Source organism: Cebidichthys violaceus, unplaced genomic scaffold (assembly GCF_023349555.1).
Source record: "Cebidichthys violaceus isolate CVI_PGR_0920_01 unplaced genomic scaffold, fCebVio1.0.p SCAF_9, whole genome shotgun sequence".
Classification (NCBI taxonomy): Eukaryota; Metazoa; Chordata; class Actinopteri; order Perciformes; family Stichaeidae; genus Cebidichthys; species Cebidichthys violaceus.
Window position 1 is genome coordinate 1,762,647 of NW_027176975.1, and position 16,159 is coordinate 1,778,805.

General features: G+C 40.4%; 1 protein-coding gene across 2 annotated transcripts; it reads left to right on the forward strand.

Moving 5' to 3' along the window:
• Positions 1 to 113: 113 nt before the first annotated feature.
• On the forward strand, positions 114 to 15,881 carry LOC137867259 (GRAM domain-containing protein 2B). 2 transcript variants are annotated; one of them, XM_068703764.1, is made up of 14 exons: positions 114 to 233; positions 5,741 to 5,860; positions 7,487 to 7,574; positions 8,377 to 8,446; positions 9,151 to 9,254; positions 9,559 to 9,654; positions 9,752 to 9,823; positions 10,226 to 10,315; positions 10,449 to 10,560; positions 10,719 to 10,907; positions 12,089 to 12,164; positions 12,543 to 12,647; positions 13,092 to 13,173; positions 15,269 to 15,881. In XM_068703764.1, exons 1-14 carry the CDS (start codon positions 157 to 159, stop codon positions 15,308 to 15,310), a joined length of 1,323 nt encoding a protein of 440 aa, XP_068559865.1. In that variant the 5' UTR covers positions 114 to 156; the 3' UTR covers positions 15,311 to 15,881. The 2 variants fall into 2 exon arrangements, with proteins under 2 accessions (XP_068559865.1, XP_068559866.1); XM_068703765.1 differs by lacking the exon at positions 114 to 233 and adding an exon at positions 4,836 to 4,992.
• Positions 15,882 to 16,159: the final 278 nt, after the last annotated feature.

Here is a 16,159-nt window from a genome sequence, read left to right on the forward strand (position 1 = left end):
ACAGACAGTAATATTGTGTTTGTTTTGCAGGGCTCGAGGAGGCGTGGCCTTGCAGTACATATATTTGAGGAAAAGGCACACACAGACGTAATAATCCAGAACAAAGTAAGATGTTCTGCTGACCGCTCAGTGAGGCTGTGATCAAGTGACTCTGAGATGGAGAACTACAGCGTGGACCACTTCTTTCAATTTAAAGAGAAGAGCACGATGTCCAAACCTTCTCACGCTCGCCGGTAAGAAAACATTTATTGTTTTTGGTAAAGAGTCCCTAAAAAAACCTCCCAAAAACTGAACGTCTCCAGCGTGGACGTTCAGTTTTGTTGAAAATGTTTCTTTATTTCTGTCCATGCTAAATACTTCTTCTTCTGGTGTTTTTTCTGTCCATGCTAAATACTTCTTTTTCTGGTGTTTTTTCTGTCCTTGCTAAATACTTCTTCTTCTGGTGTTTTTTCCTGCATATTACATTTGAATAAGTGAGCTTGGTGTCGTGATTGAGGACTAGACACCTTTGTGTTTCCTACAGCAGATGTTCCTCTTTGAATCCAGAGCGTTGTGTGTTGCATTGTTTGTAACCTTAAACGAGTTCTCCGTCGATTCAGCAACAAAAAGTGTCAAAATATCTGTTCTTGTAACTTTTTGACAAAATCTTGATGAAAACATTCGTACTCCAGCATAGGACAACACAAAACAGGTTTGAAGATTAGTAAAGCTGTTTAGTATAAATTGCTACCCTACTTAAACTTGTTATGTAACTTAAACACAGTAACATCAGACCATGTTATGCCTCTTTTTAAATGGCAGGAGTTGTGTTATGGTTTCAGAATGATGAAGACAGTTTCCACCAAAGACGTTCCTGGTACTTTTAGTCCAAAGTTTAGTAAGTAAGTTTTGTAAGTTTAGTGAGTTTAGTAAGTTTAGTGAGATTAGAAAGTTTAGTGAGTTTAGTAAGTTTAGTGAGATTAGAAAGTTTAGTGAGTTTAGTAAATTTAGTGAGATTAGAAAGTTTAGTGAGTTTAGTAAGTTTTGTAAGTTTAGTGAGTTTAGTAAGTTTAGTGAGTTTAGTACGTTTAGTACGTTTAGTGAGTTTAGTGAGTTTAGTACGTTTAGTGAGTTTAGTATGTTTAGTAAGTTTAGTGAGTTTAGTACGTTTAGTGAGTTTAGTACGTTTAGTACATTTAATAAGTTTAGTGAGTTTAGTACGTTTAGTGAGTTTAGTAAGTTTAGTGAGTTTAGTACGTTTAGTACGTTTAGTGAGTTTAGTACGTTTAGTGAGTTTAGTACGTTTAGTACGTTTAGTAAGTTTAGTGAGTTTAGTAAGTTTAGTGAGATTAGAAAGTTTAGTGAGTTTAGTAAGTTTTGTAAGTTTAGTGAGTTTAGTACGTTTAGTGAGTTTAGTAAGTTTAGTGAGTTTAGTGAGTTTAGTACGTTTAGTACGTTTAGTGAGTTTAGTGAGTTTAGTACGTTTAGTGAGTTTAGTACGTTTAGTAAGTTTAGTGAGTTTAGTACGTTTAGTGAGTTTAGTACGTTTAGTACATTTAGTAAGTTTAGTGAGTTTAGTACGTTTAGTGAGTTTAGTAAGTTTAGTGAGTTTAGTACGTTTAGTGAGTTTAGTACGTTTAGTACGCTTAGTAAGTTTAGTGAGTTTAGTGCATTTAGTAAGTTTAGTGAGTTTAGTACGTTTAGTGAGTTTAGTAAGTTTAGTGAGTTTAGTGAGTTTAGTACGTTTAGTGAGTTTAGTACGTTTAGTACGCTTAGTAAGTTTAGTGAGTTTTGTAAGTTTAGTGAGTTTAGTGCATTTAGTAAGTTTAGTGAGTTTAGTATACTAAACTCACTGAACTTGAGTTTAGTGACTACTTTCTGATGAATGTCTGTGTTTCTATTGGGTGTAAAGACTTTCAGACTGACGAGGTTTGCTGGTGTTTGATCGTATTTAGGAGGAATATGTAATAAGAGCGTCTGTCTCAGCAGTAACTCGACTTTTAAGTGATCGATGGTTATTATACCATCATACATACTTTAGCCCTGAAACAAAAGAAAGAAACTCTTTATGAGCTGAAAGAGTTGTTTCCTCATCCGAAGATGCACTTCATGGTTCCCTCTGTAGCTCAGCCTGAGATAAATATCTAGTAAACATCTCAGTAAAAAGTGTTTGATTTATGTTCAAACCAGATTTATTTTTACTTTAGAGGGAATGATTTACATTTTATTTCATGTTTATTCTCTTTTTTATCTTCCCAAGATCTTTCTCGTTGCCAGTGTTTTAGTTAATTTAGTAAAAAGAAAAATTAATAAGTTTAATGAAATCTTAAGTAAAGAGGTAAATCATCAGAATAGTCTTAGGTAATGAGTATTGTCCGGTGTTAACGGGGGAACTCCAGGTTGTTGTATTTCTATTCACAACCTGAGGGACAGGTGTTTACAGAAACGGTCAAGATGTCGCCGGTGGAGTCGGCAGGTTGTGAGCTGCAGTTCACTGGGTCTGTGTTTGTGTTTCAAAGGTCCGTGTTGACTCTCTACCTCATGCAGGAGACTCTGTTTACTCTGATCACCGTCCCTCAACAAGAACCAGAGTACATCACCGTCAACAGCTTTGTTAAATCATCATGATTTAAACCATCCAGCGCTGGAGCATTTAACAATATTTATTACTTCAATATGAACACCAAGAGAGTAACGAGGGACATCAAGTACGACAACAAGAGATTCATGAGTGCTTTGTTAGAATTTGGAGACAGATTGATTGTCTGCAAAGTAGGAAATGAAAGTATAAATACAAGTAATAGTACCTGCAGTACAAGCAGAATGACAATACATGATTATGTATCAATGTATCTTTATCTAATCCTCATAAATAAAACAAATAATGAAGGAAATGAGAAAAACTGAAAAAAAATGTAATCAGCAAAGATGGAAGAACAACACTGTGTGTGTGTGTGTGTGTGTGTGTGTGTGTGTGTGTGTGTGTGTGTGTGTGTGTGTGTGTTTGTGTGTGTGTGTGTGTGTGTGTGTGTGTGTGTGTGTGTGTGTGTGCCTGTGTGTGCGTGTGTGTGTGTGCGTATGTGTGTGTTGTGTGCATATGCGTGTATGTGTGTGTGTATGTCAGCATCACTAGAGGAGACTTACCAGTTTGTCAGCTTGTAAAGAAAATGACGCAACGACAACAAATATCTGATAAAACACAAATGGACCAGGAAGAGGAGGAGGACGAGGAAGAGGAGGAGGAAGATGGGTCCAACAATTATTGGACTTTCAACCACGAGGCCGCGTGTCTCAAAGCGTCGTCCTGGTTTTGTTTCCTGAACCTGACGTTGGTTTATAACGTGATGTCCTCACAGGAACAGTTCATCTGCTCGTCTTCTTCAGAGGACATTTTGAGGGTTCAGACTGAAGGTGAAGGTCCTTAATAAGTACAAAGTACATTTGAAGTATATTTGAAGTCTTCAGGAAGCTGTAGAAGGTCCCCCGTTGTTTTTACACAACATGCATGTTAATTAGTGAGCTCCGTGGGCAGTGAATTCTTTCACGTCTTTATGCTAAGCTAGGCTAACCACTCTCTGACTGATGTCTCGATTCACCAAAATTGTTGCACTGTTCCTTTAAGGTTTAGCCTTACAGGCCTGCTAATGCATCACGTCAACGAAGGTCCTCACAAGTATAGCTGTGTAATCTTGTGTGTGTGCATAAGCACATGCTGGGCTGTGTGTGTGTGTGTGTGTGTGTGTGTGTGTGTGTGTGTGTGTGTGTGTGTGTCTTAAAGGGACAGAGAGACGACTAGATTGATGTATAATCACTGAGAGAGAAACTTCGTGTTTGTTGACCGTCTTTGTGGCCCAGTGACCTACAGCTGATATCAGTCAGCTAAGATCACACACACACACACTCACATACACACACACACACTCACACACACACACACTCACACACACACACACACACACACACACACACACACACACACACACACACACACACACACACAGGAGCAGGATAATAGCTGTGTCCTCACAAAAACGTCTCCAGGGAAAATGTTTTCAGAAACATTTTCTCACAGTAAAAAGTATTTATTCAGTATTTATTCAGTATTTATTCAGTGTTTTTGTTTGCTCCATGTGAATAGAGCTCCATACATTATCTGCATTTTACTTCAGAAGTTCTACTGAACGTTTCCTGAACATAAGACTAGTAACAGTTTTATGAGCAAAACATCCTGATAAAAGTACAAAAAACTGTGAAGCCTTGCCTTAAAGAACAACAATAAATAAAATAGACCTTAACTACTTTGGTTTATATTGTGCTTTTATGGCACATTTTCCTAAATAAAATTGTTTTATCCAGACAACGGAAACGTGACGTATTGTAACGTTCTAGAGGGTATTTAAAGATATACAATATGTGACGTTAACGAGTCTGTCGTATGGAGATAGTTCACTGTTTATTGCATGTTTCATACCAACGATCACGTTTCACTGCAGCGTGAAACAAGAAACAGAAGAAGAAGGAAGAGAAGAAAGTTTAGTTCCGTGTAAAGTGAGCCAGAGAGACTCATGGGAAATCCCTGCGTGTCCCTCTGACACCAGATCTGTTCAGTGAGTTCTGTGTTTTAATGTGAATAGAGAAGAACATGTTCAAAAAACAAGAGAACAGCGACGTGGAAGAGAGCAAAAAATGAAAGTTTACTCTCCAAACAAAGCTGGGTAAAATGTCACCGATCAAAGGTTTAACTGCTCACACACACACACACACACACACACACACACACACACACCACACCGTCCTGCCGTCTGATTGGCCGTGACATGTGAGACCAAGGAGGCCCAGTGGACACGCCCACAGGGCAGGTGAGGGAGCGGAGGAGTCGGAGCAGCGGGGGGGTCAGTCCACCTCTCGGGTCTCACGCTGTGCGGTCGCGATGACAGAACCGTGTGTGAACCAGCAGGAAGACGCCAGGCAGCGAAACAGAGGACCCACCAAGCCCGAGGACAGAGACGATCAGTGAGTGTGTGAGCGCAGACAGGGTCAGAGGGAGGACGAGTAGAGACAAACACTGGTACTAGCTGTTCAAGTGTTGTGTACTTGTAGTACTTGCATGCCGGTCCATGTGTAGCAGTTGTTGTTGCTGCAGCACTGGTGTTTGAAACATCTGTATTTGTGAAGCTATCTTCTCCACTGTGCTGCTTCTTCTTCGTCACACATGATTTTAAATGCATTGAGACGTGACGCCGGCTCGTACGGACCGACGAGCTTTTATCAAAGATGATATGGATCCTTATCTGTGTTCACAGTGTGTTGACTGATGAGAGGATGAGTCACTGGACACGTTTGAGTTCATTTAGAAACAGAGTTTCATTCTTTGTCCTCAGAGAAACACTAGAGACACGTTCTCTTAGGACCACATGTGAAGACTTTGTATCAGACGTGTTTGATCTTCTTGTCTCGTGATGCTCTCCATGTGTCCACATGGTTCTTTCACGGCTTCATGTACTGAAGACTGCTGCTGTGTTACTGAACTGATGCTATAGAGTATCTAGAGTACCTTTTTACCGCTTGTTATACAGTTTCTTCAGGTCTTATGTTGCTTAATTTAAATATCAATAACTAAAAAAGATGCTGTTGAGCAAACACGATTCCACTGAGTTCTTCTGTTTGATGTCATTAAAGTGTATTTAGAACCAGAGTTATGAGACCTTCTTGCATCGCTGATCCTCTCTGTTTCTGAACGTTGCTTTCTTGCCGTCCGTAGTTCCGATGCAGAGAACATGGAGGAGCGTCAGAGGAGCGAGAGGACGGCCAGAGAGCCTCTGCTGGCCGTCGATCCGGAGCAACGCGACCTGTCGGGTCGGAGGAAGCCAGCGTTAGTCAGGTGTGTGGTCAGAGCAACGACACGCAGCAAAGAAGCAGAGTCTGCTGCGTAGCGCTGGATGTGACTCAGTACTTCTTTTTAACAAAGTTGTGGTTGTACTTCCATTTTATGCTACTTCCACTGCACTAGATTGAAATATTGTACTATTGTACAGCAAAACGCTTCACATGCAGCATGTGAGCAAATAAGAATTAAACCCACAGTCTGTAGAAGAAGTGGACGTAGTCATTGTGATGTCATCCGTCGGTTTGTGGGCTAATATTTTGACGCCTCGAGTTCGGCGATTATAGCCGTCGCCATCTTGAATTTTTTTTTTGCAACCAGTGAACAGGAAGTGACCATATTAGGACTGAGGAGGAGTGACGTAGAGACGCCGTATACGTCTCTGGTAGAGACCTGTCAATCAGCGTGTAACCCCGCCCCCTAAATCATCCCCTGCTTTATGGTCTGTTTGACTCTAAATGGAGCATAATGTACTAAATGAACATCATGCTGTATTGAAGAAGACTGTAAACTAGAGATTGAGACCATAAACTCATGTTTACAATGTTTACTGAGGGAATAAATCAAGAGAGAAGTAGAGTCATTTTAGACTAGACTTCTATACAACCAGAGGAGTCGCCCCCTGATGGACATTAGAGAGAATGCAGCTTTAACACATGAAGCTTTGACTTCACTTTAAAGAACCGGAGGTTGTCTCCTGATTAAACCAAACTTAACGTTCTGTAATTCAATGCTTGTGGACACCAGATGTTATAAAGTGAGAGTTTGCTCTCTAATAACAGTAGATTATGAATGAATGTATCAGTCGGGGTAATTCACATTTTTCTCAGACCAAATCCTGATCTCCACACTTTCGTACGATGGAAGATGTTCAAATCAGGGAGTAAAAGATGTGAAATAAATACCCACAGTTGTGCATAACGTGTTTTTGACGTGTCACATTCACATTCGTATTTAAACCACTTCAAGCCTTTGCAGCCTCTCTCACTCAGTTACCAGGTGACTTGAGTCCCTGAGGGTTCAGGGACTGGACCTGAATATATTGACACAATCTCCATGACTCCATGATCACGTCATGTTGTGTGTAGACACAATCTGTCAGCTTGTTGGTTTTTCAGCCTCCTAGTGGTCACAACTTACAATATGCAGCTTTAATTATTGCTTAATCCCAAAATCTTTTGACAGAACACGTTTTTTTGGAAACATGCTTTTTTATGTATTTATTGCCAGATGCACACTCCAACAATGCTCATAGAAATATGTTTAAAAAGAAAATCATGCAAATGGGATGTGAAGACATAAACGTCAAATAGTGAAGAAGTTAGAATAAAGAAGATGGTGAAATATAGAATATAAAATCGCAATTTTCTGGAGAAGCGATCATCCGAACGACGTCACACTCGACACTGAACTTTGACGGGTTCTCAGCGACACACCTGCCAAGTGTGGAGTTGATCGGATGAACACTTGTCATAAAAATGAAAAGATTAAAACAGAAACTCTCGGTATAATCTTACGTGGAGAATTGACGGTGTCGTATAAATGCATCAGAGTACAAAGGTTCACAGCCGCGTCATGTAAGCTGTGATGTAACGTATGATGTCATTTCCTCTCCGTCTGCAGATCAAAGACCTTCGATCACTCCCTGCTGACTCAGGTCCAGACGGACGCCGACTCCAAGATAGAGAGGAAGAAGTCTCACTACAGCCAGGTGAGCTCACGCATGTTTCATCACACCTGGAGACATGACGGCATCAGTGGGCGACGTCATTTATGATGGAATGCATCACTCACGGGTGTAACGGTACGCATGAGTCACAGTCCGGTACGTACGCCGGTTTTAGGGTCACAGTTCGGCAAGTTTTGTAAATTTGCATTTCTTTTAACTGTTGCTTATTGGCAATAAGTCTTACTTTAACAGTTGAGGCACTCGAGTACTGACATATATATATATATATATATATATATATATATATATATATATGTATATAAGAAGTAGATGTAGTCACCGTCACTCGTTGTGAAGTCTTGAGTTTGACCATTTCACCGTCGCCATCTTGGCTTTTTCAGCAACCGACGAACGGAAGTGACCATATTTGGTTGTGTAGCCCCGCCCCTAAATCATCCCCTGCTTTATGGTGTGTTTGACTCTAAATGGAGCATAATGTACTAAATGAACATCATGCTGTATTGAAGAAGACTGTAAACTAGAGATTGAGACCATAAACTCATGTTTACAATGTTTACTGAGGGAATAAATCAAGAGAGAAGTAGAGTCATTTTAGACTAGACTTCTATACAACCAGAGGAGTCGCCCCCTGCTGGACACTAGAGAGAATGCAGCTTCAGTATCGTGGTTATTCAAAACATATCTGAAGTCTAAGTAGTTTCTACAGCTTTTGCAATATGATCAATATTCACAAACATCACTCTGCATTTTGTATTTCATGTGGTGTGTGTGTGTGTGTGTGTGTGTGTGTGTGTGTGTGTGTGTGTGTGTGTGTGTGTTTCAGCTTTCAAAGAGCAACTGCCAGTACCATAAAATATTTAAGGAGATCAGCAAAGAGGAACAGCTCAGACAGAGTAAGTCGTTACCGATCACAACTGTTCTGCTCCACCTTAAACACTGGATGAGGGATCAGATGAGACATTTGAGACCTGCAGAGCCTTTAGATTTAAAGGATGATCACCGGCTTCACAACACACTCACATGGCTGTAATTGTTCCTCCTGGACACAGAGAGATCCCCTCCTAGAGTCATTTTAGAGTGATGACCGTGAGAGAGACAAGACACAGACTTATAGTTGTTTAGGCTCCTTTAGTTATTGTTTTGTGTCTCTTTGAAGTCTTTCTGCATTCCTCTGTGGTTTTGTGTCTATTTTGTGTGTCTCTGTAGTTTCTATATGTCTCCTCGTAGTCATCGTGTGTCTCTTCGTAGTTACTTTGTGTCTCTTTGTGGTCATTCAGTGTGTTTGTAGTCATTTAGTGTCTCTTTTTAGTGACTCTTTGAAGTTATTTTGAGAACCTTTGTAATTGTTTTAGTCTTGTTAAAGCAATTAAGTGTCCCTTTGAAGTTGCTTTGTGTCTCTTTGTGGTTGTTTTGCATCTTTTTGTTGTCATCTCTTGTCTCTCTGTAGTTGTTTTCTTTATCTTTGTGGTGGTTTTGTCCTCTCATGAGGCAGCAACAGTCTATGTGGGAATGCGAGTATTGTTAAAACAGACTAGATCCTTGTTTGTCTATTCATGTTCCCATCAGTGGGGTGATGCTACATTCACCTGTCTGTCAGGTTACACCTGTGCTCTGCAGAAAGACATCCTCTACCAGGGACGGATGTTTGTCTCTGACCACTGGATCTGCTTCCACTCCAAGGTGTTTGGAAAAGACACAAAGGTACCGTAAACCGGGACAGAGGTCACCGTCACTGTTGCTTCTTTTATCTCAAACATGCCGGGTTCTCTGTGCAAAAAGTCACAGACGGTTTGACGTGATGAGAGATGTTTGGCCTAAATGATTAACTTTCACCTGGTGAAGCTTCACAGCAAACTGACAAGAAAGATTCATCAGAGTCAGTTCTCTATTTGAGAGAGTCCTGACTAACACAGTTTACACGTTAACACAATGCTGATAAAGAGGCTGCAGAGTGAATCTAAAAGTAGATTCTTAAAGTAGTCCTCCTGGCGTCTGTCCGTCCCAGATAGCCATCCCAGTGATGGCCGTCACGCACGTCAAGAAGACCAAAACCGCCATCCTGCTGCCGAACGCCCTGGTGATCGCCACCGCCAACGACCGGGTGAGGACCAGCAGAGCCCATCGACATGTTCTGACTTCTTTAAACCACTTTAAAGAAGGAACACCTGTGAAACGTTTGTGTTCTTTTGTTGTTGCAGTACGTCTTCGTGTCCTTCATGTCCAGAGACAACACCTACAAGTTCTTGATGTCCATCTGTCTTCATCTGGAGGTAGGACAGACTTCACACATGCAGCCAAATCTGTTTCCCTTGGTCACTTGTTACCGAGTAGAACTCCTTTAAAATGCACATTTCTGATCAATGGACGTAAAGTGGCTGAACTGTTTGAACCCCTAACATACAGAAATGTAATTTACCCTGATAGCTTTCAGCTTCTTAAATTCTTTTGTCTTTTTGTACGTTTCAAAACTAATCTCTCTTTGGGACAATAAATGTAAATCTATCGTTTAAAAAGCTCTACGGTCACGCCAACATGTGAGAGACAAATTATTTGTGGAGTTTTATCCAAAAAAGGAGAAACTGTGTTTGAAAGATTGCTCAAAAGACGCTGCACATCTGATTGGATGAATACATTTGAATAATAATAATAATAATAAACGATTGAACGTGCAGGAGAAGAGTCCGTGCAGCAGCCCCGTCCCGTCCTCGGCTGCGACCAGCTTCAGAAGCCAGAGGTCTCCTCTGACGCCTCGCTTCCCTCTGGTAGGACAACAACCTCACTACAACATGAGGCTGTGCTTCTCTGTAGAGCTAGTAATATGTATGACCTGTGTCCTTTTCTTTTATACGTCGAACAATCGTTTGATTGTCTCGTCATTGTCTTCTTCTCCTGCAGACCTTTCCCGGTGATTTCTGTGACCTGGACGTCTCCGTGAGACAGAGGAGGCAGGAGATGGAGGAGAGCAGCAGCTCGGACTCGCAGACCCCCGACTACGACAAGATAGCGGGTAACCGCCGAGCCGCCGACCAATCAGCTGCAGCGTAGCGCGTCACATGATGAGCTCGTCTTTCTGGAGACAAACAGCTTTTTACTAAAGGAGCAAAGTTTGTGTTTCAGCAGCAGAACTTTTGCTGCTGTGAGTTAATCTTTATTCTTTCCCTGCAGAGTTCCCTGTTCCTCCGTTTCTGGATGCGTTGAAGCACACGAGCACTGCAGCTCCGCCCGAACATCCAGACCTTCAGCACAAAGTGAAGAACCAGCACCAGAACCAGAACCAGAACCAGTACCAGCACCAGAACCAGAACCAGCACCAGCAGAGCTCAGACAACAAGCAGCAGGACAAACACCACGCTGGTATGAATGTCGTCTCGTCTGCAGCATCAGTTGTTATTAGTATTAAAAACCAGACTTTAGTGTAGTTATGCGACACTGAATTGAATATACTTCATTTTGAATATTACACTTTGAACACCCACAACTAACACGTCATACTTAATCAACAACACGACCCAACTATGAATATGAAAGTGAAATCAGAGGCAAAGAAAGGAAACCAATGTCAACAATATCCTCATTTGCAAAATGGATTTCTGGACCTTTTTAAACTGTCTGCTATTGTTTACTTGGTTTGATTTCTTCCTTCAGTCCCTTCCACAAAAATCACCCAACAAATTGATATGCACGTATTTCTAAGGATGCTGTTTCAAATGAAACTTTCCTTTTTGAGTGTTAACCTCCCTCTCTCTGTCCAACAACTGGTTTTGTTTGTTGCCAGGAAGTCAATTTGTGCATGTGTGTACTCTCGAATTCCACCAGATCCCCAAATTTCAATTAATTTAATTAGTTTGTTTCTGATATCCTACATCATTTACTGTCCTTATGGCTCTTCTCTTTGTACTATGCATAATAAGTGCACTGCACTTTTAAACGTGGTGCACGTCCACACAATCATTCAGATACGGTAAATACAAGTGAACAACTCAGAGTGTGGAACTCTTCATGATTCAGAATGTTTTCCCTGAACTGTATTTTTCATATACTCTTTCCATATCAACACTTTCTAACATAACTTGCATTGTGTGTTTATTTCACTATTTCCCAAACAGCATAAATTCAATGATAATGCAATGATAAGTGTCGTCTGTGAATAAGAAAACTATAAATCAAAACAGAACAAACTATATAGGACCCAGTACGGAGCCCTGTGGGACACCACGAGTAACATCCAGATATCTGTTACTCCAAAGTTACCTGAATGATGTTAATATTGTTTCTTCAGATGATTAAGTTAATTGTTGCTTTTGTTGCTAATAATAAGATACGATAAAGCTTCATTTAAGAGAAATTGTTGTGCAGTAGTTGCAGATAAAACAAACTATAAGCAACTAATATTAATAATAAGGTGAAAAAAAGTACACAATGCCATCACATTTAACTTAATACAAATTGGTGACAGTGTATTTTTTTTAAATCTTAGATCAATGAAACAAAATGTTTGTGAGTTTAACACAGTGAGTATTTCTCTCTGTTTGCAGGATCAGAGCTGGCGATTGACGGCGGGACTGTGAAACCAGTTTCTCTCAACACTCTGCTGTTTGTCTACCTGTTACTGTGAGTTCATTCACTCATTCATTCATCCATTCATTCAGTCATTCATTCATGTGCAGATCAATAGATTTATTTACTCCAGTGAGTTGTCATGTATTTATTCATCTCCACTCGTTCATACAGCTCTTTCTTTATTCATTCATTCATTTATTCATGAAACATTTTTCACATTCGGGCCACATTGATCCTCTAATATAGTTATTTATTCATCTAATAATGCATTCATTAACAAACTCCATCTTCATTCATGTATTGACTCATTTAGTTTTTTAACTTATCTAAAGTTTTTTCATCCATCAATTCCTTCTTCATTGATTGATCGTGTGTGTGTGTGTGTGTGTGTGTGTGTGTGTGTGTGTGTGTGTGTGTGTGTTTCCTCAGAGTGTGTGTGCTGCTCTTGTCTTCCTGTTACTTGGCCTTTAAGATCATCTCATTGGAGCAGAGGCTGACGACGCTCGGCTCCGTCAGCGACTTCGCCCACCAGGAGTGAGTTCACGACCCGGAGACCGAAACGTTTAAAAAAAGTTTTATTTAGAAACAGAATGAAAATACCATCAATCATACCTTTTATTTGTTGAAACACTTCACCTGCCAACCTGGTCAGATTTTCATATCGTCACAACTTTATAAGTAGTTGCAAATTTTCCAAATTTCGGTCTCCCGAGGTTGACAAGTATGGGACCAACTGGTCTCTAAGATGAAGATCGTCCCAGAGAGAGACACACCGAAGAGTCACAGCAGCAAGGGGAAGAGCAGGAACATATTTATAGAGGGCCTATATATAAATAACACAAACATATTACTATGAACCATATACTGTGTATAAATATACGTCACCCATTGGTTTGTGGACTGAGCGGCTTTGATATTTTGCTCTTTTTCAATATTTGAAATTTAGTGTCCTCCATCGTTTGTTTTTTTGTTCTTCAGACACGACTTTCTGGCGAGAAGCGACGTGAACACGGAGCTCTTCTCTGAGCTACTGACCATCAACCTGATGAAGCTGGAGAAGGTCAGTCCGTCCGTCTGTGTGTGTGTGTGTCTCCAAGATTTTTACTCAAGACCCTGAACCTCCCATTGACATCCCCGAATACCCACAATCCTGTTTGTCTATTCGGTTGTCTGTAGTTACGTGTTGTCTCAGAGGAAATTTGTGGATTTTTGGGAGTATTTCTTGAGCAAAAAGGCTTTTCAATCATTATAAAAAGATCTCTGTAAAAAGTAAAAAGTCTGTAAATATCCATCAAATATTCAGCTGCCAAAATCCATTCATTGTCTATCACCAAATCCATGTCGGTTGGTGTTTAACATAGTACCGTTTGTTAATGTAAAAGTCTCTTTTCCTAATTAAAAAGTAGCGTAATGAAGCTCTACCGTGTTCAAAGCTGAAGCAGTCAGAGTGTCCTTTAGTCACCTTTATGTCCCACTTCATGAACTTCACCTCCTCCAGATTAAACAGTGAGCTGGTGCTCCGGATGTTTCCCCTTCCATCACGCGTGAGGAACAGAAACAAAACGTAACCGGACGCTCGTCGCCGTTAATCAAACATTTATAGTCAGCGATCCGTCCGTCTGTAAGGAGAGCTCGTCATTAACATTTCAGGCCGACGCTTGTCTCCTCGAGTCCGCCTCTAAATCCTCCGAACCGGGCCGCAATTATTACAGGTCAAGAAGTATAGGAGCCTGATCAAGTGGAGGTAAAGGTAAAAAGCATCACTGACAGTGTGGCCGGGAGCAAGTGAGACGGGCTGGTATAAATACTGAGAGGTGTAATTGGGGGAATGAGGAACAGGTGAGCAGCTGGATGTGGGAGTCTGGTGGGAAAGTCTGAGGCCACCCGGTGGACGGAGGGAGAACGGCAAGTCTGGAGAGTTCCTTTGTAATCCATGAAGGTGTGGGGAAGTGAGAAGAACATAAACCAGTGAGACGAAAAGAAGAAGCACGCTATAGATTAATAAATACAAAACACAAACGAGACTAATACTGTTACGTCATCGTGAACACGGCATCAAAGGAATGGTTCAACATTTTGATGTGATGCTCATGAGTGAGATGGAAGATTAATATGTGTTCCGTACAGATCTGGAGTCAGGGCGTGGTTAGCTTAGCTTAGCATAAAGTGCCAAAAAAACTCTAACAAACACCTGGACCTCCTTTGTTAATGTGCACATGAAAATAAATGAAATATGAATAATGAATAATGATTGGACATGATTGTGTGGTGAGGTTGCCAGGTTTGGATTAAAACCTGCGTTTGGATTTAGACGGTCTCCTATTGGACTGTACATTCAGATTAATTTTTTATTTCTTTATTTATTTCCACTGTCCAATATCCATACTTAACTTTCTATATGTTTTTTTTTTTTTACTTCCATTATGACCACTTAGATAATTATGATTTGCAATATTCCCTGAAAACGTACATTTCTGTTGTCTGGAATAACACTGTTGATGCTGATGATGTTATTGTGTTGTATTTAAAATAAATAAATAAAATGTATATTAAACTGTACTCCATAGCTGGCACTACAGTTGGACCTGCAGCACAGAAGTGCTGGGCGGATGTATACACTGTGGTTTGTCAAGAAATAGTCCCCCTAAAACCACAAGTTGTCTTTGAACAGAGCCATGCTAACAGTCTTTAAGCTAAGCTAGGCTATGTGCCTCCCATCTCCAGTGCTGGAAATTAAACCAGATTACAGAAGCCTGTGAGCTTTAAAAACATCCATTATCAAAATATATTATATCAATGTGCATGTGGGCATTTTTATTATTATTATTACATCTGATTGTATACAGTATCGTCTGTGTTTTTATAGGGTTTTTAGTATCCATACGTGTTTTATTTCTTATTTTATTGCGCTCTAATTTAACTTTGTCACTGTTTCACCACGATCAATTTATTTCGTGTTGTATTTTTGTTATTTATTAATTTGTCTTAACTTTATTTGATGTGCATTGTTATCTTGATTTTGTCTTGTCAATCATTTGTAAAGCACTTTGAATTGCATTTGATTTGTTTTACAGTTAATATATATAAATACAATTTGACTGACTGATTGATTGATGTCATACAGTAACATTAACACGCCTCGTCTCGCCTTTCAGGTGCAGAAGAACCTGCAGAGACTGCTGGACGAAGCTGCCTGAATGTACTGGAAACCAGTATAATGTGCCGCCTACAGTTCTGTAAATATACTGTAAATATGTACGTTATTGTGGGCGATGTTACGAACTGACAAAACTGAGATGTATTAAAGCGTTAAACGCAAAGGGGCTTGAAAATTATACGCACAAACAAAGTGTGAAAGAGCGCACAGTGTTTCACCTGTAGCCACACCCAGCAGTGATGTCACAGTGTACCGACACGCCCTGAGGTACACCTCTGCATCACTGCAGCAGAGTGAGGAGTTAAAAACCACCTGGAGGTGAGCAAAAACAAAACAGAGATACCAAACTCACGGTATCATTTTAAACACAACAGTATTACAATAGTACTGCATCTGCTTGATGTACATGTAGTAGAAACACCAGTATTTTAAAGGCTCTGACATCATGTGATCTCTTGAAGAAGGCAGTAACGCTACTAACTCACTTTAAAACGTGTTGAGTTTCACACGACAGACTGTTACAGAGATGTGAATGATGCGACTGAATATAGAAACTATACACAGCTTTAAATTATGTGATTGTCTGTGAATAAAGTTCTATTTTTCCTGCATTGTTTCTGCATCATTATTTTTTTCTGAACTAATATTGATCAATATAGTTTCTTCAGCCGCTAACTGAAGAAATATGAATCTTGAAAAATAGTGAAATGAGACACTGAATGTGAAAACACAGGTAATAGTTAGCTAGCGCTCGCTTTCTTGTGCTTTGTTCTGATCCTCCACCCTCCACCCTCCACCCTCCACACTCCACTCTCCACCCTCCATCCTCCATCCTCAAGCCTTCATACTCCATCCTCTAGACTCCATCCTCCACCATCCACCCTCCACC